The sequence below is a fragment of the Culex pipiens genome, chromosome 3, assembly GCF_016801865.2.
Source record: "Culex pipiens pallens isolate TS chromosome 3, TS_CPP_V2, whole genome shotgun sequence".
Lineage (NCBI taxonomy): Eukaryota > Metazoa > Arthropoda > Insecta > Diptera > Culicidae > Culex > Culex pipiens.
Genome location: NC_068939.1, coordinates 40,341,236 through 40,365,466, shown reverse-complemented (window position 1 = coordinate 40,365,466; position 24,231 = coordinate 40,341,236). Strand labels below are relative to the sequence as shown.

The following is a 24,231-nucleotide window of genomic DNA, read 5'->3' as shown; positions in this document are numbered from 1 at the left end:
GGTGGCCTGGCCATCAACTAATCTGCTATTACAAAAAGATGTTTTGCAAATTATGTGATCTCTCTCACTTTCTAAAAAAAAGTTTTGGATATTACGAGGGGATGTACACAATTTTAAACAATTTTAAAGCAAAAATTTATATTTTAAATTTGAAGTTTTGATAAAAATATTTTGAATAGCAAGCAATGTTCAATATTCTTTTCTCTCTTCACTTTCACAGGAATTTGCTTGGAATAAACACTACACTATTATTAATGAATAATAATGCTATTTTTTGTTTTATTTTTGTAATGATTTATTATTTAAATTATTTAAACCAATCTTTTTTATCGCAACTATATATTATTGTGAAACTGTAAACGCTAAGTGATTATTATTTATAAACAAAAGTAAAACAAAGCTAAGCAACACATAAACTAAAACAAACAAATAAGAAATGAAACAATATGCCGCATATATACAAAGAAACAAACAAAAAAAACTAGGCAAAAACAATAATGAAATGGAAAGCAACACAATAAAGATAACACATAAACAAACCACAAGCAAGAAAGCAAAGAAGAGAAAAAAGTTAGGAAAACTGTAAGCATCGCTAGCAAAGAAAGAGAGCATGAAGCTGTTTGAACGAGGAAAATCGCGAAAACGCGCGCGCGCGCGTCTTCTTTTTAGTAACAAAAGAATCACAAAAGTAATAGTTTACTCTCTCTCTACACCAAGCAGAAGAAGAAGAAGAAGAATGTATAATCAAAAGTCGAACGAAACATAAATCGCGCTTGTTTTGTTACGCCTCTACACACTTACAACACACTCACAAACAGATGCAATGAAACGATTTGTTTTTTTTTTTACTATAACTATTTGTTTTGTTTACATTTTTTCGGTTCTCAATTGTGAAACAAGTGAGAGAAGGCAAAATTATACACACACAACGCGCGTAGGAGGAACGAGAAAATGAAGTAACAAAAAAACATTTACATTAAACGTAACGAAACAAAGAAGAAAAACACACACACATTACTCACTGTTTACCTATTGTAACAAGATTGTGCCGTTGTAACCTGTAACTGTATCAGACAAAAGCAAAACACGAAAGAAGGAAACTGATTTGTTATGGATATTGTTTCTAAAACAGACGCGCTCCGGTTCGTCAAACCTAAATTCATGAAAAGCGCTCGCGCGCGTGCCAAGAATATCCTTTTTACGAATATTCTTTAAGGAAAGCAGTGTTTGTGCGTATATTATTTTTACAAAACAAAACAAAAAAAAAACAAACCCACTCGTGTTGGTCTTTTTAAAATATATATACATATATACAATGAATTGTATTTCGTTTCGTCAGCTGTATCAGTTAGAGAAAGGTTGATTTCTTTCGTTTGCGCGCGCGATTGGTTCACTAGAATTGAAACAAACAAAACAAAACGAGATGAAAGCAAGAAACATTCGCGGAAAACAAAAAAGAAACATGCAAACACGGTGAAATTAAAACTTAGTAAAAGCAAGCAAACAAAACAAATATTAGAGTTATATTATTAACGCAACCATTAAGACATGAATCTAATTCATCGCTCTTCGCTAATTATTGTCACACACACAGAAAGAAAAGGAAGAAGAAGAAAAAAAAAAACAAGTAAGAAAATACCAAACCCTATTTTTCCTTCGAAATCGGAACTCTTCAGACTGTTATTATTGTCCCACTTTTTTAATGTTTTTCTGTCTTTAGATTTCTGCCCCCTCCCCGAACCCCACTTTCGTACAAACACGCGCGCACACATCCAAAGGTTTATGTGTGCACCAGCATCCTTCTCAGTAGTTTACACACTGACACAAATTATGCGTGTGAATTTTGGGTGTTGAAACATTCGGCATAATTGATGCAAGGACTTGTCTGGTTTTCAATAGAATCGAAAAGCATGAAATGTGATTTTTTTTCATAATTTAAAAGTCAGAAAAGTTCTTAAAATTTATCAAGTCTTGTTCTGTTTAAATTTGAATCGAATGTCCTTCACTTTAAACGAATTCATTCTAATGTAATCAATCATGCCATTTGTCGTACACCCAAACAAATAGCCACTATTATTTGATAGACGTTTTGTTGTGATCGCGCACTTGTGATCGACCAAACACATCTCATCGAAAATGATTTGGCGCGCTTAGGTTAGCCCTTGTTTTAACCTTAAATAATAAAAAGGATACACCCTCAAAGCATATGGCCTCCAAAACCGTTGTTTTAGGCAATGTGTCGAAAACCGGCAACAAAAACGACACTTTTGGAGGCCTTATCCCAAAGGAACCTCGCCTAATGAGAAATAATCATGTGCAGTGGCGCTGAAAAGAGTAGACAAAATGAAACACGAACACATACAAAAACATACATGCGTGAACGGAAAAAGAGGGGAAAGCAGAAACAACAAGAAAATGAATAAAGTTATTGCTTGAACTGTAAACGTACTATTTATAAGTGTGATTAAAGTGAAACTAATTTAGGGATTCTATTGACAACAAAGAAAGAATAAAACATGAAGGAAAGAGAACCAAGCTGGAATAATAAGCAACTAAAACGTGGGAGGAAAAGGAAATGAAAGAAACTAAGGTAAACAAGCAAACCAACAAACACTAACCCGAATGAGTTCCACCAAACAGAAGGGAACGTCACAAATGAAGGGAGGCTATCGAGTAACAGAATAACATCCTGATAACTCCCCGATTTTTTTTTAAATTAATCATCAACTTGATCTAGTCTTCGTAACAAAAGCAAGCAAACGAAAGAAGAAGAAGAAGAAATAACAAAAAGTAAACAAGCAACAAACAAGAATCGCTGAAAGAAAGAAAAAATAACAAGCATTACATACAACTAGACCCTTCACAGCTACTACTACTGAGCAAAGCAACAAAACATTCACACCAAGAACACACACACACACAATTCCCAACTTCATCCCCAGAATTTTCTCCCGTGCAAAATCAATATGAAACAAAAAAAAAATCACTCAATCATCATTCACGAAACAAACAACCAACACTCACGTCACACAAAACAAACACTGAAATAAAAACAACAAAATCATGGAATAAAACGAAAGATTAAAAAAAAATAACTTCAAGAGACTACGGGATCAAAAATTGCATGTGAAAGCCATTGAGTGTTAACTTTTTCACCGATCAAAAGAAAGAAAAAAAAAACAACAAAAAAAACATAAACATGAAAGCAAAGAAATCCTTTTAAATAAGTAACGAAACGCTTCTGATTTTTGTCCCGTATATTCAGACATATGTGAAGAATAGAAACAAAATAATGAAACAGAGAAAAAAAACTCCTGCTGCAACAAATACACACACCTACAGTGGAAGCAGCCAGAGAAAAAAAACGATACATAAAACAAACAAAAAAAAAACTAGAAAAAATGAAACAAAAAAACGACGAAAAAAAATCAAATCAGTAAACACTGTAATTTAAACGAAAAAAAAAAATCTCTAATGTAACCAAGTAAAAGATAAATGAAACATTGTAAGGCTAATTATGGAAACAAAAGAAGAAGAAAAAAAACACGTGAAACGCAAAGCAAGTAATGGAGGACACAAGTAGACACAACAACGGCAAACAAAAAGAAGGAAGAAACAATTCAACACAACATTGTGAATGCATGCAAGGAAACACGAAAAAATGCAGAAAAAAAGAGATATCTAAAGTCAAGTAACTAAGCAAACAACATTTGTCGTGGGGTTTTGTATTACTTTTCTAGGGCGATCCGAAATCTTTCCTTTAAAATTGCTGTACAGATTTTCTTGGATTTACACATCTTTGTGCATATGTTATTCTCATGTTCAAAGAATAATGATCGCTACGCTTGGGTAGGACGTTTCCTAGACGTGAACAATTCTCTATGAAATCGGCCGATTTCGAACATTTTTTTTATTTGTAATTTTTTATTTGGCTCTAACTCTTTGTGGGAGCCTTCCCAAAGAAGCCATTTTGTGTCATTGGTTCACCGATACAAGTCTCCATACAATTTTGACAGCTTTCGAAACAAAAATGGTTCGAAAATATTCGAAAAATTTTAACCTTTGAAGGAATTTTATGTTCAATTTTATGTCTTCGGGAAAGTTGTAGGTATTGATGAGAATTGTTCAGAAAAAATAGGTGCAAGAAAAAAACTTGGCGATTTTTCGATTATTTTTTTCACAATAACTCAATTTTCTGAAAACCGTATTTTTAGATTTTTGCTTTTTTTTAAATATTTTTTAAGGGCTAAAACCCGCAACTTTTGAGCCATAAAGGAGTTTGATCAAAAATTTTGCCGAAGATTTTTGAAAAAATAATGAACAGTCAAAATTAAATACATAAACAAATTTTGAACTGATTTTTTTATGTAAACTTGAATTTGCAGATTTTTTGATAAAGTGTCTCATTTTAAAAATAATATAGTCACCGAAAATTTTATATCAGTGAAATATTTGCAGTTTTTCGATTTTAAAAAATAGTGACCATGAAAATATTTTGTTTGAGAAGTTCAGAAAATTTGCTATAAAATAGTTTAAGAGACAGAGATTGTAGGGATGCCACATTTTTTTAAAATGTCTGTTAAAAAGTCTTTGTCTGTGCACCTTTCTAAAATCCAAATTTATCAATTTAGAGTCATCGAATTCCATCAGAAATTGCGTTGAGCATGTTAAGTCTAACGAAATAAGTTTCGGTAGATATGTTTTTCAAAATATTAATTTATTGATGTTTTTTTAAATCTATTCACTTAAAAAATGAGAAAATTGAAGTTTTCTAAGTTAAGAAAATTTAAGTTTCTAAGTTTAACAAAATGGCTTCTTTGGTCATATAAAAGGCCCCCACAAAGTTTGGGCCAAAACAAAAAAATAAAAGTAAAAGTCATTTCAGTGAAACTGCTTGCGAGATTTACATTGGTAGACAATTAAAATAATGAAGCATCAGTACATGCCGACTTATTTTATTGTTTTCTCATTCCTTAACCGAGGTTTTTCATTTAGAAAACAATAAAGATTTTTTTTATAAAATTAAAAAGGGGTTTTTATGGGACACTCTAAGGGACCATCAATAAATCTCGTGGACACTTTTTTGGAAATCTCATAACAATTTTTTCAAATCATAATTTTGAAAAATGTTGAAATTTATTCAAAATTGAAGGGCCATATTGCACCGATCTTTCTACAATTTGCGTGACACTAAAATTGGACTCACGATTTAATAGCTCACGCAGAATTCCGAAAAAAAATCGAAAAAAATTGAAAAAATTCTACCGCTTTTCGTTATTTAAGTGTACATTTGTTAGAGACCTGCTATTTTATGGCAATTTCAATGTACTTTTTAAATCTTCATAAAACAACAAAGGTAAATAATTTTTGATTATTTTTTTATTTTTTTGTCGTTCTTTTCATACATGATTAGATTTTTTTTTTTTTTCGGGCAAAAACGGGTGAAAAAACGGATCTTTTAAATAAAAACACATAAATAAGGGTTAAATGGGGCAAAATGGGCCCTTGCCGTCATTTGCCATCAATGAGAGTGTCACCAATCGATTTCTCGTGATTTTTTACATAAAATATTATACTTTAAAAGTGAAAAAACAACGGCAATTAAAGATATTGACAAAAAACACATAAAATGGGATAAATGGGGCAAAATGGACCCTTGCTGTCATTTGCCGCCAATGAAAATGTCACAAATCGATTCCTCGCGATTTTCTACGTAACAAAACATACTTTAAAACTGTAGGAAACTACAGAAATTCAAGATATTAAAGAAAAACAAATACAAAAGAGGTAAATGGGGCAAAATAGGCCATTGCCGTCATTTGCCGCTATTGAGAATGTCAATCGATTTCTCGTGATTTTTTACTTAAAATAAGATACTTTAGAAGTGCGGCAAACTACGGCAGTTGAAGATATTCGAGAAAAACACCCTAAAAAAGCCAAAATGGGGTAAAATGGACCACTTCCCGTCATTTGCCGCTATTGAGAGTACCACCATTCGATTCCTCGTAATTTTTTACATTAAAAATGATACTTTCGATAGGCAGAAACTGACGGCATCAAAAGATCCGTTTTTTCACCCGTTTTTGCCCACTGTGCAGCCCTTTCACATTGAATTTGATTTTTTGAACGATCCAACTCCCACTTTTTTTACAAGTGCAATAAAGTTGGAACGATGTTTTTGATCGACAAAATATACAGGTTTGATCAAATCAAGTTCTACAAAGTTTTAGGATCACCATCTTTAAAAATCACTGGAAAAAAGAATCGTCCCGATTGGTTGAGTTATGCCCGAGAACAAGCGAGTTGAATTTACCGTTACAACTTTTTGGGGTTAATACACTAGTTATAGCACCCAATTTTACATGTTTGAGTAATTAGTGAACTTAACCCTTTTTTAACATTACGACAACCAAGCCCCAACTCGCTGGATCTCGGCCATAACCTAACCAATCGAGACGATTATTTTTTTCTAGGATTTTTAAGGATGTTCAGATGATTCTAGAATTTCACAGAGCTCAATTTGATCAAATCTGTCATTTCTGCGAAAAAAATCTGTTTTCTGTGCTAAAAAATTGCTCCAAATTCCGCGGAGGCAATCGCTACAAAAAAAAAAACGTTACTTAATCCACCTTTAGGTGGTTGGTGCCTTCCTCTCATTTATAGAGTGATTCCAACCCCCCTAAAGTGTCCACAATGTGGACTCCACATGGTTTATGGATTTTCCCTAACGTGATCGCAGCACCTAAGAGGTCCTAATAAAAATAAGTGATGAGTAAAAAAAAACAGACTACCTACAGACTTTTTGTCAAGACTATACAGACACCGCCTTTGAGGAAAATGGCATCCTTCTAAACGGCTTTTTCTTGGCGATCAGACCCGACCATTTGAGGTTATGTAAATTCAGACCATTTTTTAAACTGCTTGTAACTTTAGATAGGTAGGTCAGATCATGAAAATTCTTAATCCACAAGAAAGGTCATTTCTAGCAAAACAATGCCAAAGGGCCGTTGTGGGTTTATAAACAAAGAGTGTATCCCTTTCATGCCAGATGTAAACATTCTCCAGCGTGAGCAGGACACACTCTTTGTTTACAAACCCACAACGGCCCTTTGGCATTGTTTTGCTTGATTTCAGAATCTTTCTAAAAATATATAATATGGCAGGTTTTCGTGGAAAAACCACCCTTTTTTTTGCAAATTGTGAAATTTATGTGCAGCAGTTTTTTAAGCATAACTTTTGATGTGCTTTACCAAATCATATAAATTTTAATAGGGACTTATGGGACCCCAAGACGAATCGAATGAGGCCAAAACGGTCCAAATCAGTTTAGCCTGTGATATTCCAGTGACATTGATTCGGAGTCATGTCATGTCTAAAAAAAAGCAAAACACACAGACATTTGCTCAGCTGGTGATTCTGAGTCGATATGTATAAATGACGCTAGGTCTAGGAGGTCTAATTAAAAAGTTCATTTTCCGAGTGGTTTTAGAGCCTTTCCTCAGTAAGGTGAGGAAGGCAAAAAGAATGATGTTGTCGGTCGCAGACATTACAGATTTGATCAAATCGAGTTCTGCAATTTTCTGGAAAAAAGAATCGCATCGATTGTTTCTCAAATATCTTTCCAAGATCACAATGCTTTACGACACAGGTCCTTTATTTACATGCTTTCAAAATCATTACAAATTATATAATTCTCTAATCTAAACGGCACTAGGTTAGGTTCTTGCAACTGTTTTAATCAGAATCTCAGACAGAGAGACGTTACTATTGTAACCTTATCAGTATTTTATAATAACTATGGCATATACCGGGAAGCAAATGCTCCGACGACAAAACGGGGGATAGCTTGAAATGTTATGTTGCAGTAACCTTTCACCAGGGAATGGTCTTATCAGCTCTACCAAGTCTGGCTGCTACAGCTGTGTGTGCGGGGGCGGTTCGCGGTCTCTCTGTAAGACTTCCACCAAAAGGGGGAAAGAAGCCAGATCTGCGTGCGTGGTGCTATTTGTGATCGACGGGTTAAGTTGAATACAGATTAGAACGTGACGAGTGGGATTAATCTGGTCTCTTAGATGATGACACATTCCGGCGGGTACTGCGTGCCGGCGGTCACCTGTTCCGGTTTTGGGCACACTGGAAAAACACATAATGGAATTCAGTCAGACTTTCTAAAATTAATTCGTCGACTTTATCCTTACATCGTTGGCACCGTTGTCCCCAATATCCGGTACCCTCGCAGCGGCATTTGTACTGTTGCACGGTACTAACTTGACTGCAGTGGCCCCCGTTCATGCAGGGTTGCCTGCTGCATACGTCATTCGAACGGCCCTGAAAATTGTTTAAAAATCACGTTAATTTGTTTTATTTGGTCTGGCAGCACTGTTCTCTACCTTTAGAGCATCCTGGCATTCCTTCCGCGTAGCGTACCGGAACTCCGATTTGCAGCCGAAGGCGCACGTGCACTGGCCGTTGTCTATCCGGCAGCCGTGCTGGGTTTGGTCTAGTTCGCAGGCATGGGTGATGTAGGCGAGTCCTGGTAAAGAGAATTGTTAGTTTTATTTTACAAATATTTCGAATTTATTTAATCTAGGAAACAAACTATTTTCTAGATAGGAATCGCAGCAAGCTTAGTACAAAAGAGCACACCGGCATCGAAAAATGGAACGTTGTGGAAATTGGTATGCATGAAAAACTTTTTATTCAAATTCACTAACGTGAGCGAGATAAACTTTTTATTTACCAGCTACATTGTTTTGCTTGAATAATATTTTATTTTTCCAATCGTATTGACATGCTACAACAGGGGTGCTCAAAGTTTTTTAATGGCGGGCCTAATTTAAAGCTTGCGGGCCAAATGTGAATAAATCGGCCAAGATTTTTTTTTTCAAAATTTCAAGTTCTTTTTTTAGTATTTGCAACAAGAAAACTGAATTTTTTCCAACAGTTTCGCTGAAAAAAGCTTCTTATCAATTGAATCAAATTAATGAAAATCAACAAAACTTTAAAAAAAGAATATTTTTATATTGCTGCCGCTGCTAAAATTTTTAAAAGAAATCTATATTTCACAGCCTATTTTGTGGGTAATTGCTGAAGACGAGCGAAATTTCACAAACATTACGAAAATTATGTTTTTTATTTAATTGAATGCACTTATATTTTCTTAGAAATTTAAACACAAACTGTGAAAATTACGTAATTTTATTTTTAAATAAGGTTATTCTTGTACAATAAACAGTTACACAAGGATTTTCAACAATTATTCCACCCTCGATTCCACCAGTTTTAAAAGAAATTAAATAAATTATGGTCTGTCAGAACCAGATGTTGGTCACTTAGATAAGTAACCCAAATGTCATGAGTTCGAACCCCGACGCTGAAGGTTTTTAAGTGCAAATTAAGTTTGAGGCGCAGCCCATAAAAATAAATAATATGGAAAACCTATATTTTTCCTATCTCAACAGTTTTCTACTTAAGTCAGATTTAAATGTTTTGTAACTCATTTCTAAAAATGTTTGAATGGAAATTTTGACGAAATTACTATTTTCAGTCACATTTAAGCTTTCAGTATGATAAACTTTTCAACAAAATGTTTATTTCAAACAATTGGGATCAGAGTTTGAATAAAATATTCGTATTATTTTATCAAAAATAAAAAAGGTTTACAAATATGCTTTAACTAAACTTCAATCAGTCAGAATTACAAAAGCACTTTACAGATGGTTCAAAGGGCCATTTAACATGACCATTCAAAACGGGTCCGCGGGCCACACAAAATCAACTCGTGGGCCATACTTTGGTCACCCCTGTGCTACAATGTTTGATGTAGAGATTTTCAAAGGTTTAGGTACTTTTCAAGCTATGCCAACAAAAATAATAAAAAGTTGATTTTTCGAGAGGTAATTTATGGCCAAAAACGTACCTCAATTTTAGACAGCTGCCAAAACCCCTACTGACGGTATGTTAACATGTGATTTGTTTGGAAATGATTTGTTTACAAAAACCCTGCTATTAGCACTTAAGCGAAAATTATGTATCATTTCAGGGTGGTTTTTCTATAAAAACGTTACTTAATCCACCCTTAGGTGGTTGGCGCCTTCCTCACATTTAAAGGGTGTTATCCAAAATGAAAAAAGTGCGTAAATAACACTTAAGTGCTTATAACTTTTGATAGGGTTGTCAAATCTCCAATGTTTTGGACGCGTTAGAAAGGTCTTTTGAATACCCATCCTACGATAGGTCGCATGAGAGATCCGGACAGCATTTTCATCAAAATATCTGAGATCCGGCCTCGAAAAAGTGCGTAAATAACACTTAAGTGCTTATAACTTTTGAAAGGGTTGTCAGATTTTCAATGTTTTGGACGCGTTGGAAAGGTCTTTTGAATACCTATCCAACGATAGGTCACATGAGAGATCCGGACAACGTTTTCATCAACATATCTGAGATCCGGCCTCCAAAAAGCGTATAAATAACACTTAAGTGCTTATAACTTTTGATAGGATAGTCAGATCTTCAATGTCTTGAACGCGTTGGAAAGGTCTTTTAAATACCTTTCTGAAAATGTATAGCATGACGGGTTTTCTTACAAAAACCACCCTTTTTACAATCTTCCGGACTTTAGTCAAAATCGTTTTTTTTAGCATAACTTTTGAAGTACTTTACTAAACTTCATAATTTTCAATAGGGACTTATGGGACCCCAAGACGAATCGAACGAGACCAAAACGGTCCAAATCGGTTAAGCCAGTGCTGAGATAATCGAGTGCATATTTTTTGGTGCACAGACCCACATCCCTACACACACACACACACACACACACAGACATTTGCTCAGAATTCGATTCTGAGTCGATAGGTATACATGAAGGTGGGTCTAGGAGGTCTAATTGAGAAGTTCAGTTTTCGAGTGATTTTATAGCCTTTCCTCAGTAAGGTGAGGAAGGCAAAAAGAGAAACGTTTTAAGGTTCTTATGTTGATTTTTTTTTTAAATGATTGTTTTTTTATCACGTTAAATTCATTTGCGTTTTGCGAAAATCTTCAAAATCTGGCGTGCCTTCAAACAAACTTTTTGACAGTTTGGCAGTTTGCTTGCTCTGTTTGTTTACCTGCAGTTGTTTGCAGAAACGTCAAGGTGCTTTTAGACTATGGCAAACAAACAAACTCGCACTTTCTTGTATTTGACAGTTTGCCAAACTTGCAATCTTGTTTGCGGCAAACTCCCAAACAAAGCCAAATGTATGCAGGCTAGCGTGGTTCACGGATATATGAAAAAGACAAAAGTGTTCAATTTTGTTTGCATCAACCGGAATTTTGAAGTACTATGACCCAAAAAGCTAGCCTGAAAATTTTAGCTTATTTGGTTATGGTTTAGTTGCTCCAGTTTTGATATGAAGTTAGAATGGAATTTCAATAAATTTAATTGATTTATTTTTCACTTTTTAACTCTTCTTCTAGAAAGTTTTCCTCAACCCGATAAAACTTTATCATGTAAGAGTTTTCTTATAGGTTTTGATTCGGGGAACAACTTTGTAGAACATCGCACAGCGCTAGGAAATGATCCCGAAAAGATACAGATTAATTTTTTTAGCATATTTTGAAATTTTGCCGAAAAAAGTAAACTCTAAAAAACATCCTGTATCTTTCCAGGATCAATTCTTAGCACTTTGCGATGTTCTACAAAGTTGTTCCCCGGATCAAAACCTATGAGAAACCTATGAATAGGAAAATTTGATAGGGTTTTGGGAAATTTTCTATAAGAACATGTAAAAAGTTACAATTCTCCATATTAAATTGAATCAAGTTCCATACTAACTTCAGATCAAAACTGGAGCAACAAAACCTTAACCAAATGAGCTCAAATTTTCAGGCTAGCTTCTGGGGTCATAGAACTTTGAAATTCCGGTTGATGCAAACGAAATAGAACACTTTTGTCTTTTTCATATATCCATGAACCACCCTAATGCAGGCTGACGTTTCTGTAAACAATTTGGCTTTGATTGCGAATTTGGCAAACTGTCATACACAAAAAAAGTGCCAATTTGTTTGTTTGTTTGCCATAGACTAATAGCTCCTTTACTTTTCGATACAAGTGCTAAAATGTATAACTTTTTAGCACCCATTTCAATGCTGAAAAGTAGAAATTTTCCGCCCATGTATAGAAAAGAATATCTCTCGATTCTGTTATTTTTGGTAGAGAAAAGTAGGACAGGAATACTTTTGCCTTCCTCTCTGAAGAGAGGCTATTAAGGGAAATATACCCATTTTAATCACTCTAAGCTGTTCGACCAATTCTCATCACTTTTGCCATTTTCCGCTATAAAATCAACATTTTCAGATGTATCAACAATGGAGAGTTGCTAATTGCTCACTTTTATTTGAGCTATTTATTACTTTGGAACAATCAAAAACACTTTATGAAAGCTTTAATTAATGATCAAGGTGCTGATAGGCCGATAATAGAAATAGGCTGAGAAAGGGCATAGTTCCTCTAAATCACTTAATTTTTTTTTAATTTGACCTCCTAGAACCACCATTATTTGTACTTCTCGGCTCAGAATAATAGTCTGAGCAAATGTCTGTCGTTAAGTTTCTTGTCCCACATTTTGGTATTTAACATTGTAAAGTTTCATTTAGTTGTTCAAAAGTTATGATAAAAAAGAACTATTTAGACGACTACAAAAAGTGTGATTTTTAACATAACCTCAAATGATCGAGTCTAATTGCCAAAGTGTAATAGTAATTTTCGATTTTTTTTTAAGATTTGAGCTCAGTACGCCAACCAGAACCAGCCTTTGAATGCCCGCCAAAAAGTAATTTTTGTTACATTCTAATATTCAATAGAAAATGCACAGTACCATGCTTATGAAATAACATGATTTGATATGTTGATATCGAATTATGCTCGACCAGCTTAACTTAGCTTGATTTCAACATATGTGGATCAATCGGACCGCACACTTGTCTAACAATCTAGAAGTCGCTGGTTCAAATCTAGTGGCGTATGAAGGTCTTGGTACGAACAAAAGTGGCCAAACAAGGGACATGACCACAGATCGCGAGGATTGTAGCGTCCCGAATGGCTATATCATAATTTCGCAGCTAGATTTTAATCATTTTCGTTGTCTGCTAATGATATTAATGTGTCACATTTAAAAGGCCATTTTCTATCATGAAGTGAACAGTTCTTTACCAGCGATAGTGAAGATGAAAAATGCACCAAAAATAATCCTTCTCTGCTGCATCTTTGTGCTCTTTGGCACTACTCGATCCGTCAGCTCAGCGTGTGGTAACGATTTCTATTCCAAAGAACTATAAAAAAAAGTCGTATCTTCCTAGCACCTCTTTCGTTATCTCATTTAACACACTTCCACTTGCACTTGCACTTTCTTCTGGGTCAGAACTTAAAACGTAGAAAACGGGATGAATTGGACTCAAACTCAAGTTTAATCACTGTCCTGTTAACCTGCTCAATGGAATTAACCACAAGGAAGTAACTTTCAGCTGATAGCAGTTATAAATGATCGTTTTAAATATAGAACTCAACGATTTCTTCGAACCACGCTCAGAACGTCCAGGAAGTGTGTGTTGACTCGCGCGCGGTTGACGAAAGACTGACTCTGCGCTGGTTCTGAACTTTCTTATGCTTTCTTCTGTTTTGTGCTGCTGAGATTGTCGTTCTTATTGGGACAGATTTCCTCGTACCGCGATCGTTGCCTTTTCTACAGAATTAAAATGAAAACATATGCATTTGGTTAGGTGGTGCATCATAAGTTGATTTAATTAGGTTAATCTAATAATTAATTGCAGCTTGAAACTATTTCAAGCGCATGATTTCTACAAATTGAAGAAAAAAAAATCGCACATGTTCTAAGACGATGAAACCGTACAGACCTCCTCCATTTTGAGCCTGGCTTGGCACTGTAACGAGATAAGGCACAGATAACGCACTTACACAGCGAGCAGTCCATTGCCCTTGTGAGCTGCACTTCTGTCGTTTCAAGTTTTCTCGATTTTTTATGCTGTAGGCTTAGATTGCTGGTGACATTTTGTTTGAAAAGTTTTATAATTTGAATAATCAGTCTATCACTATAGGTCTAACATTTATTTTAAGGGGTTACATACATGTTGAAAATCACAAAATTTCATAATACAGAAAATTCACTAAATTTACTAAAAAGATGATTTTCAATCACTCCTGAAAGTTTCACGAAGATATTTAATGACTGAACTGGTTAAGAGACGATTTAAGTTGACAATTTTGCCATGCGCAAAGCGAACTGTCAAACTTTGTGAGCTTTTTTCTAAACACCGGGTGCCACGATATCTCGAGATGGGATGGACCCTAGGATGGACCAAATCGGGTCCTAAAATTAAACTTAAATTTGTGATATTATTGTTCACAACGATAAAGATTATTTTTCTGAGTACAATGACCCTTTGAACGGCCGCAAAGGGTTTAAAATGGATTTTTAATTAAATTTTGAAAAATTAACTTCACGGCCCTTCTTGACAGAAAAGGTCCTACTTGACAGCTCGTTCCAAGGGGACCATAGTTGATCGATCGAAAAAATGTTGTCTTGTCATTTTTTTTGCTTTGAAATGAAAAGAAAAGTGATCAGAAATGGTTTTTAATCGTGTTTTAACCGTTGTACATAAAAAATTACATAGGGCTTTAGGACTCAATTGGCTGAAATTTGGGGTGAAAACTCCCTAGACATATCCCGTGTGCATGACGAAGCCCGATTTTGAAGCTTTGCTTTTTAAAAAATACAAAAATCAAAAACTGACGTTTTTTTTATATGAAAAACATAAAAATATGTTTATCTTTTTTTTAAATAAAGTTTTTGAAAATCGGCCTTCGTCATACACACAGGACCGGTTTAACGAGTCTTCACCAAAATTTTGAGCCGATTTGGTCAAAGCAGTGTTTAGATATCGTGGCGCCCGTTTTGCCTTCCTCACTTAGGTAAGGCTATAATCGACGACACGACAAGACACTCGGTGGAAAATCCCAATCAAAAAGTGGTCCCTCCGTGAATACCGTGAAATACCCGTGATTCAGCAAAGTCACGGTAACTTTGAGGGACCCCTCGGTTTTCGTCGAAATAAATGTTTCTTGCAGCACTTCGTGTTGATAAATATTTACAATCGATCAAACAGCTGTTTTGTGTTTTGATTGTTTTTTTTTTCGTTTGTGTTCCGGGTTTTTTTCCTTTGGGGGGTAAGGCACAGTAACTGGTCCAACTCGCCTGCGTTCCGGATTCCGGCACGTAAAAAAACCAATCTGGTGCAAGCTGACTTACCACGTCCATCCATCTCAAGCTGGAAAAAAGTTGGTGAGGATCCTCCCGGGATCTCATCTACCGTAATCTTCTGGCCGAGCAAATAATGGCTTACCAATAATGCAGTTCCTTTTTTCCGTTGATAGCTCAAGCACCTAAAAAGTTCGGCCGAAAAGAATGAGAAGAGCCGCTGCTGCTTCCGGCTGCGATGAAATAAAAGGCCGCTCTGGAGAAGAGGCAGCGCACTCCAGATTTCCTTCAAGTCACGATTCTGCTTCTTAGCGGTTAAGCTTTTCAGCTTCCAAATTTTCCTTGTGCTTGTTCAACTGCTGCTGCATCTATTCGGCTTGGCGGCTATCCGTTCCATAGACACCAGTACGACGGAAAAGATGGCCGCAATGCCAGGGGCACGACCGGTTACGAGGGCGAGGCGGTCCATCAAGCGCATCGCAGCAGTCACCGAAGAAGCGTCTCCAGGTCAGTCCGGCCAAGTACCAGCCGCTGGGTCTGCCAAGGTAGAGTTCGGTGCCGCCAACAGCGCCGGGAATGTGGACTGCGGACAGGACAGCCCGACTAGGACGGCGAGGAGATCCAGATGCCGGTACCAGCTGGTCTACACGGAGGAAAGCCTGGCCAGTACGGACAAGAATAAAATGCTGTACATTACGCACCATATGGAGGTGAAACGGATACGGTACTTGCCGGTACAGTCTGGACGAGGAGTCGAAACGTTCAGCCAGGGAAACAACGGTTGTCGACGGGAGAACTTCAGGTTACGACGATTTTTCACTAGAGCGCCGAGAGCCTCTTTCACCAGGCTGCGGTGCGGCACATGCCGCAAAGTGGCCAGGACAATGAAACATCCCCAAGGCGGTTCCGAACCTGGACAGCCACCTGTTGGTACGGGCGAAGGAGAATGTGGCGGAGTTTTCTATTAGTGCCTGTTGTGTACCCGGGGGAGCGAACCAAACGAGCGACTACAAAGTCGCAAGAATAAACTAGATTAAGCCCAGAGTCCCGGGGTGTAGCGATCCGGTGCTCTTCGGTCTCGTTCAGAACGGCGCGGGAAAGGTCGTGTGTCTCCAGGTAGAACAGGTGAATCTCCGCTCGGCAGTGGCTGCGTCTCGATCTCGAGGTTGTCCAGCGGAAGTGTGCCAGGTTGAGATTCCGCCGTTGTTGCGTTGTGGAGAAAGTTCAACATAAAATATAGAACAAAGTCAGATTTGGTGCAAACCACCGGAGAACCGAGATTAACCACCGGTAGGAACTTTGGTCAAGTGAAACTCTTACGTCAAGCAGTGATTTCGTGGCCTGTCCATCATGGACCCGTCCGAGGTGTTTTTAAAACCGGAGCATTCAAAAGCACACAAAAAGCAAAAATTCAAAATTTGTTCTAATAAATTTCTAGAGTTGTTTTAATGAGGTTTTATTTGCATTATTAATTCATGTACACCCTCCAGCAGTCAACCACCGACACGGCCACTCTGTCCAGGTCGGAAAACGAAAACGACCAGCGTTGAACTGCACCTCCAGGTCGGGATACATCTTGGCAGTCTTCTGGCGCTTGGCGTACTAACTGCAGATCTAACTGCCCTTCTTGGCCAACACATCCTCCTCGCTTGCCTTCAGGAAGCAGGTAGTGGCACTCGTACCACCGGCGGAACGGGCCACATCGATCACGATTATGGCGTTTTTAAACAGTTTGGTGCGCACGAGCTCGTTGTTCGACGCGTTGTACAGGTTATACGTGATATGTGGATGATACGTGCCTTGCGGGAGCATCTTTCCAAAGCCTAGGCAAAGCTGCCGACGTCCAGATGGAGCGCACGGAACTTTATGTTTTCACCTCGGTTTCTACGGCTGGTACTAATCTTGATGTTGGCGGCCGGGCGTCCTAACTCATTCTTCCTCTTCTTGCGGGTAGCGGCCTGCTTGTCACCGGTGCCCCGCATCTTGTGATAGCTATCACGGCCGGTACCCATCTTGATGTGTTGATCGAGATAGAAAGGTGAAGGATTTTGTGGAGATGTCAACATCGATCGCTTTACTGCAGGTTCTTGCTTGGAACACGATCGCCACTTTTCCTGGATGCGCGACGGTTTTCTACTCACTCAGTTTGTTGTACTCCGGATGAGGGATCTTCTCATGCAGTTGCACATCCAACGGTGAATCATCACAAATCTTCTCGCCGTCCTGCTCGATGGTCTCGGTCGTAGTGTGTACTTGCCCAACCGGACGCTGATTCCACCAGTGGAAAGAAATTGCATTTTAATAAAAATTCTATCGATTTCTCCCCGACCAGTTGATCAGAAAACTTTATAGCTAAACTTATGCGCACCTCGGAAATTCTCATACTCTAGCATGGCCAACCATCGAATCCCGTCAATATCGGCGTCCTCTTCGCCGTAGATCCTCAACCCGATTGCTTATCCCACACTCGTTCCGCCTAGGTTCGGAAATAAATCCGCCCACTGCCACACAGCGCGGCGTCGTATCAACAGCGGCGTCCGTCGTCAAGATGACCGGAGGTGGGTACGATATCGTAGGTTGACCCTGCCCTGCTGCGGATGGAAAGCCGCCGGAAGTCACGCTCCTCCCAGATCAGCAACCGGTCGCCGAATAAGGCTGTTGTTTGTTTTGCCAAAATGACATTTCTCGCCGTCACCAAGCCAGTGCAGCCAAATTTAAGATTTTTTTTTTAATTTTGTTTGACGTTTCCAGTTTGACATTTCCAGTTCCCGTGGAACCGGAGGGGTAAGCCGATTTGGTACCCACTTTTTGGAGCCGAGTGGCTTGTCGTGTCGTCGCTATAATCCTGCTCTAAAATCAAACTTTTTATTTAAAGCTCGAAAACCCACCTTGATGTATACATATCGACTCAGAATCGAAAACTGAACAAATGTCTGTGTGTGTGTATGTGACCAATAATGTCACTCAGTTTTCTCAGCACTGGCTGAACCGATTTTGACCAAACCAGTCGCATTCCACTTAGTTCAGGGTCGCATACGGTGCTATTGAATTGTTTGAAGTTTCAATAAGTAGTTCAAAAGTTATGTATAAAAATGTGTTTTCGCATATTTTTGGAAGTTGAATAAATGGCAGTAAACTTAACCAAACATCATCATGTTATACATCGTTAGTTAGGTAATTGAAAGAGTCCAAACCGTTGATAACTGGCAACCCTGTCTCGAGTTATAACCACTTAAGTGATATTTATGTGCTTTTTTGTAGCCGGATCTCACTTAAATGTATTTAAACAATGTCCGGATCCATCATCCGACCCATCGTTGGCAAGGTAATCGAAGGACCTTTCCAACGAGTTTAAAAAATTGAAGATCTGGCAACATTGTCTCAAGCTATCTTCCTTATGAGCCCTTGAGTGATATGTGTGATTTTTGTATTCCGGAACTTAACGAAATAAGACGAAATTTGTGTCCAAACTCATCATATCACATATCACCCATTGTTGGAAAAGAGTGAGGAAGGCACCAACCACATTGGTGGATTAAGTTAGTTTTTTGAAATAATTTCCGTTTTTTGCAACACGACTCAAAACAACAAATTAAACTTTTTTGTAATTTTTAAGGTCAACTAAGGTAAAAAAAACAACTGGACCTTCAAATCATTTAGAGGTTTGGTGGTGGAAGCGTTAAATCAAAATCCGCTTTTTCTGCCTTATAAAAACAATCAAAAGTTACGAAATTTGAGCTAAATGGATCATTTATTTCCTGGTAGCTTCACAAATCACGTTAATTGCAACATTAGTTTTTTTCTTAGTTGTTAAGCTAAGAACAAGATTGTCCGTTCGACGCAGTGGTGAACGCAGAACGCTGTGCCAGTTCGATTTTCCCATCAACTGTCAGTCGAACAATCTGCAGGGGTTGCTTTGTTCAATGGTCGATGACTGGCAGGCTATGATGACAGGCGCAAAATTTTGCGTTTGCGTTCAGGCCTGACGGACAATCTTGTTCTTACCTTTAGGATGCTTATTTGTAAAAATAAAATAGCAGTCGAAAAACCGTTTTTTTTTCAAGTGGCTCAAAAATAGTTTTAAGCTAAAAATTGTCATCAACCAAGTATACAACATTGAAGGGAACATCCTAAAGCATAAGCCTACTACACTGAATTCATAATTTTTTATGTTTTTCTATGGTTTTACTTAGGCGGGCCATTCTGCCCCTATATAATTTTGCTTCGATATTTATTAATTTAAAATTTCCCGGGAGCCTCGACCAAATTTCCCGGAAATCGAGAAGTCCAAAAATGGTCGATTTCCCGGGAATTCCCGCTCATCAACCTCTATCACAACAAAAATATTGCAAAAATAAAACGAATTTAACTTGCAGTATTAAAATATTTATATTTATTATCTTATTAAATCATCTTAACCTAAAGCACATGAGTGCTGCACACGATTCAAATAAGGGCAGTATAAAGTTGAAAGAACTCGTCATCGAGTGGCATCAGCGTCTACTCCTGCAATCAATTATACAGCCATCAGATACAACGTTCTATCTCAGTTCATCTTGAAGAATTGTTTGTGGCCCCGCCCGTTCGGTATCTGGCCCCGTTGGCGAGCCCTCCGCACCGCCTCCCGCAAATACTTGGGCTGGATGGCGCCAGTTTCACCCGTTCGTTCCATCACATCGAGCGCCTCCTCGACCACCTCGCCTACGAAAACCTTCGCTATTCCGGACATTGCGATGACCACGTTCTGGGACACAGAACAACCGGTGATTGTTTGCATCAGTCGTTTTACGGCCGCCTTTGGGAATGCCGCTCGTCGATACATCTCGTACCGGTCCAGCTGCTCCTCGGTAAAGTTGGACACCAGAACCCTGGAAGAAGACAAAAAATAATTAGGTGTAAAAATACAAATGATTCGTTTCTTCCTACTTACTGCATCTTCTCGAGTTCCTCCTCTTCCATGACCTTTTTGCTTTTGGCCTCTTTCCGCTTGGCCCGTTCCAGCTCTTTCTGGTCCTTGATGATGCTGCTCATGGGTGGCAGCGTAGCCGGTACCGACGTCTCGCGGCCAATTTCCGGAAAGATTATGTCCTCGAACTCTTCCGCCTTGATGGAATACGACGAAGAGCGATGGTCCTGGAGCTGTGTGGGTTCAATTTTGATCGACGACGACGGCGCTGGACCATCGAACAGATCGTCCTCCGAGGACAGCGCCAGATCCTTCTTGGCGTCCGGTGGCATGTTGTCGTCGGAACTGCTTGGCTCGAGGATGTTTTCCATGATGCTTATTTTAAATTAAATCTTTTTGAATTAGGCTGAAGCACTTTACGAAATTTGATTTGTTTTGTTTTGTTCCTCTTCATCCGATTTTAGTCAAGAGATGTGAGCAGTTCTGTCAGCGAAAAGGCTTTTTGATTTGAAGAAGAAAATGGTTCATCTTCTGTTAGGGCAAACCTCATTTTGATTGGCAAGCGGTAAAGGGAAATCGGGGAAAAAATGTAACGTTAAGGTATAGACTCAATGAGATTGCATTTAATGTTTCATTTGAAAATCAACCATAAAATCCTTGTTTGCGTTTTGAATTCTTAAATTATTAAATTCTTAAACTCTTAAATTCTCAATATTTAAAGTTCTTAATTTTTTTGAAAAGAAGAGTTTTTGAATGTTAGAATATCAGGTTTTTCGTAAATTTGTAATTTCAAATTTCTTAAATTTTAAAATTTAAATTTTGTTAAATTATTTATTCTTCAATGAAGCACCAGATTTGAGTGGTAGAAACGACAGTTCTTCCATAGGGCCGGTATGCTCTTCAAAAGAAAGGGGGTCAAGAAACAGCTTTACGAGAGGGAACGTTTTCTTGAGGCTTTTCTTCACCCTCTCTGGCTTGCTTTCGCTGCCGCTGCTCCCCGTTTGAATTTTTTCTTGACCGGTTTCTTCTGAAGTGCATATACCTTACACTCAAAGTAAAAAGTATCCTTTTTTCAAGTTCACTCGTCGTCACCCTTTAAAAGGGTATCGTAAATGTACTGAATTTGACATATCCTTTTAAAAGGGTGACGCCGGGTGAACTTTAAAAAAGGATAGAAAGTATCCTTTTTGAGGATTGAAAGTACCCTTTTGAGGGATAATTCTGACTTTGAGTGTACAATAAAGAATACATTGTAAAAAAAAAGCAAAAACTGCTCGAATGGAAATGCTCCATTCGAAAATTTTGAAATTCTTATTTTTTTTATTCTAAAACATTTGAGTTAGAATTTCGCATTTTTCGTTACTTTGTGTTTTCAATTTCAATTCAGTTTTTATTCAGTAGATAATCAATTCACAATGTGTTTAACTATTAAGCATAATAGAGTTTTGGAGGTCCTTTCAGCTATGTGTTGATATAATTTGTCTAGTGACACAATTGTTCATTACTAAAGGGCTAATCAAAGGTAGGAAAAAGTTCTTAAAAAAACCTACACAATTACTAAAGAGACGGGATAGTTAGAGGAAAACTTAAAGCTAGATCACAGAATGATTTTGTCTTTTGACGTCGAAGAACAGCGCTGCACAAGGCAGCTTATCCATTGTACACGAATTTAATCATGAGCTCTCCCAGAGCCATGAACTGTTCTGCCTTGTTACGGCAGGCACGAAAACGGGTTAACATTTCCTCCGCGAGAGCGAAAAACTCTGGCAGGGTAAAGAGGTCATCTCCGGACACCGCTGCTTGTTCCGGAACCGTACCACCGCTCGCCGCGGTCACGCTTGCGTAAGAACCTCCCCAGCCGGGAGGAATCGCTGGAATATTCCGGTCAGCCGCGCCTTGTCCAGCTGCAGGAACGGTTGATCTTGATCTCGGAGGTGGCCGGGTCGCTGGAAGCTTCTTTTTCCTCTTAGCCTGCTCCTCGAGGTAGGCCTTTCTCGCGGCACAGCCACGGAAGTTTGCTGTATGGTTTCCATCGCAGTTCGCGCACTTGACACGAGACCGTTGCTGCTGAGCGTCGCTTTCACTCAGCCTTGCTTTCTGGGGAAGTTTGCACTTCTCCGTGAAATGCATTTCACCGCACTTAACGCAGCGCGGTTGAAGGTTGCAGTTTCTTGAGCCGTGGCCGAATTGTTGGCAACGGTGGCATTGGGCTGCGTCCGTCGAGTTCTTAGAAAAGTACCTCCAAGTCACCCAGAAGCCATCCAACGTTTTTATCCGCCGGAGGTCCTGAAGCTTGACGGTACCACGGTCGAAGTAGAGAAGGTACAGCACGTGGGTACCCGTCACCGTGGTCGATCTTGAGAGCACCTTGATGTCCCGAGGGTGAACTTTTGCGTCGGCAAGGTGCCCAGCCAGTTCGTCCACTGGCCGGTCCATGTACCCTTGCAGGACTATTTTAACCGGCACTGTTTCAGCCGGGTCGAATGTGAAGTATTTCACGTTGTTCGATTTAAGAACGACAAGAACTTTATCAAACCCAGATTTATCAAACGTGATTACTTGGACATTCTTCTTCCCGATCTTCAAACAGTAACTAAGACCCATCATTAGCTCGTCCACGGTATCTGCTAATGTGTCGACGACAAATATCGGCGGAGGTCTTCTTCCCTTCGCCGCAGTTTTGCTGGTTTCTGCTTTCTTCGACCCGCGTGCAGGGTCGTCGTCGTCGTCACTACTGCTGGTGCTGCAGTCGTCTTCATTGTCCTCATCATCACCACTCAGCGGCTCGAACTCGTTGCGTGTGGGGACGCCGGAGGCCTGCCGGCCTGCCTTAGCTGTCTTCACACGTAGCTGGTACGGGCTGCGATAGTGTGGATGCAGCTTTGTTTTGTCAATGTCTTCCAACGCTGTCGCCGCGGTGGAAGGCTTGATTTGACTATTGGCCGGATTGTTTTTAGTAATCCGTCCAGGAGACGGGTTCCGCGAGGTCCCCGGTGTTGCACTCGAGTTGCCATGCCTAGCGCCACGCTTGGGCATCTCCGGGCGGCAAGTTCGCGAAGAAACACTTCACCCGCGGCGTGAAAATTTCGAAAATTATACGGAGCACTAAAACTTTGTTATGGCTGGCTCCAACGTAGGTAGCCCGATGACTTTGTGTTTTCAAATTTCTATCTTTCAGATTTTGTTTAATTTTAAATTTTTGAGCTATTGAATCTACGAATACGGTGTCATCCACAAAGTACGTACGCTCTTAGAGGGGGTTACCGTAGGTGTGACGAGTTGTGACGAAGTGGGGAGGGGGGTTTTCGAGATTCGAAATGTGCACAATTTTATGTGAAGCACTTTTCTACAACATTTTGCTTACGATTGATTATATAGACACAATTTTATTTTTCATTCAGCTTGAACTTCAAATTTCAATTCAATTCTAGCTCGATACAAACAAATACTTTGAAAGCAGGGTATTCATAAGAAAACTGCTACACATTGTTTGAACTTATAAGATACAAAGCTGTTGAAAACAGTTTCAAAATTTTTTAATACTTGAATGTAATGCCAGGTCTTCTAATTTTTATAAGATACAAATCTGTTTTTTTTTTTATATCGCAATGTTAATTATTTAAAAATTGAGTGTATTTTATTCGACAACCTTTTATTTTGTCATATTAAAATTATTATGCAATTAATTTTTTTTATCATTTGAAGGCTTGTAGAAGGCTGTCTAGTCAAAAATTTACCAACATATTCAAAGTATGTTTACGTGACAGCTGGAGGCTTATTTGCATCAGGTTTCCTATCTCTTTCTAGCAGAAGTTTTTTGTCAGGCGACTTCTAGCTAATTTTTTACTGACTGTCCGATATGTCAGCCAACGTTGCACATATTTCGCAGGGCTGTGACAGCTCGAGCTCAATCATTGCTTGCATCAGGACACTGTGAAGTTCGTCATTTTCGGATTATTAGTGAATTATAAATTTTCAGATTATTATTGAATTTTTTAGTAGTAAATTGAATATTTTTATGATTATTGTTTAGTTTATTTTCACTCTGGTTTACTCACTTTGGTTCCGCCAGTG

The 24,231-nt window shown here is 38.5% G+C and overlaps 4 protein-coding genes and 1 pseudogene across 6 annotated transcripts in view; 2 read left to right on the top strand and 3 right to left on the bottom strand.

The window, feature by feature from the left end:
* Positions 1-3,709, top strand: part of LOC120424863 (cold shock domain-containing protein E1) — a 33,919-nt gene extending 30,210 nt beyond the window's left edge. For both annotated transcript variants that reach the window (XM_052709278.1, XM_052709277.1), the window contains exon 14: positions 221-3,709. In XM_052709278.1, the coding sequence (XP_052565238.1) occupies positions 221-237 (17 nt within the window). In that variant the 3' untranslated portion in view covers positions 238-3,709. The remainder of the gene's footprint in view (positions 1-220) is intronic.
* A 3,927-nt stretch (positions 3,710-7,636) lies between these two features.
* LOC120424867 (sushi, nidogen and EGF-like domain-containing protein 1) lies at positions 7,637-13,636 on the bottom strand. The gene is made up of 4 exons (XM_039589122.2): positions 13,190-13,636; positions 8,391-8,533; positions 8,199-8,328; positions 7,637-8,133 (listed from the first exon to the last, which is right to left on the bottom strand). Exons 1-4 carry the CDS (start codon positions 13,239-13,241, stop codon positions 8,069-8,071), a joined length of 390 nt encoding a protein of 129 aa, XP_039445056.1. The 5' UTR covers positions 13,242-13,636; the 3' UTR covers positions 7,637-8,068.
* Positions 13,637-15,201: 1,565 nt separating this feature from the next.
* On the top strand, positions 15,202-16,456 carry LOC120424825 (uncharacterized). 2 transcript variants are annotated; one of them, XM_039589045.2, is made up of 2 exons: positions 15,202-15,364; positions 15,428-16,456. In XM_039589045.2, exon 2 carries the CDS (start codon positions 15,671-15,673, stop codon positions 16,217-16,219), a length of 549 nt encoding a protein of 182 aa, XP_039444979.1. In that variant the 5' UTR covers positions 15,202-15,364; positions 15,428-15,670; the 3' UTR covers positions 16,220-16,456. The 2 variants fall into 2 exon arrangements, with proteins under 2 accessions (XP_039444979.1, XP_039444978.1); XM_039589044.2 differs by having other exon boundaries at positions 15,408-16,456.
* A 185-nt stretch (positions 16,457-16,641) lies between these two features.
* On the bottom strand, positions 16,642-18,043 carry LOC120424826 (40S ribosomal protein S8-like; annotated as a pseudogene).
* A 1,584-nt stretch (positions 18,044-19,627) lies between these two features.
* Positions 19,628-20,601, bottom strand: LOC120424848 (transcription initiation factor TFIID subunit 11). The gene is made up of 2 exons (XM_039589096.2): positions 20,182-20,601; positions 19,628-20,119 (listed from the first exon to the last, which is right to left on the bottom strand). Exons 1-2 carry the CDS (start codon positions 20,526-20,528, stop codon positions 19,798-19,800), a joined length of 669 nt encoding a protein of 222 aa, XP_039445030.1. The 5' UTR covers positions 20,529-20,601; the 3' UTR covers positions 19,628-19,797.
* Between the last annotated feature and the right edge of the window lie 3,630 nt (positions 20,602-24,231).

Excerpts from the sequence above, each read along its gene's own strand:
- LOC120424825 (XM_039589045.2), top strand. The coding sequence starts at position 15,671 with ATGGCCGCAATGCCAGGGGCACGACCGGTTACGAGGGCGAGGCGGTCC.
- LOC120424848 (XM_039589096.2), bottom strand. The coding sequence starts at position 20,528 with ATGGAAAACATCCTCGAGCCAAGCAGTTCCGACGACAACATGCCACCG. Across the intron at positions 20,120-20,181 it reads GAGGAACTCGAGAAGATGCA|GGTTCTGGTGTCCAACTTTA; the intron begins GTAAGTAGGAAG and ends GTCTTCTTCCAG.
- LOC120424867 (XM_039589122.2), bottom strand. The coding sequence starts at position 13,241 with ATGCAGCAGAGAAGGATTATTTTTGGTGCATTTTTCATCTTCACTATC. Across the intron at positions 8,534-13,189 it reads TTTCATCTTCACTATCGCTG|GACTCGCCTACATCACCCAT; the intron begins GTAAAGAACTGT and ends TCTCTTTACCAG. Across the intron at positions 8,134-8,198 it reads GGGACAACGGTGCCAACGAT|TGTGCCCAAAACCGGAACAG; the intron begins GTAAGGATAAAG and ends GTGTTTTTCCAG.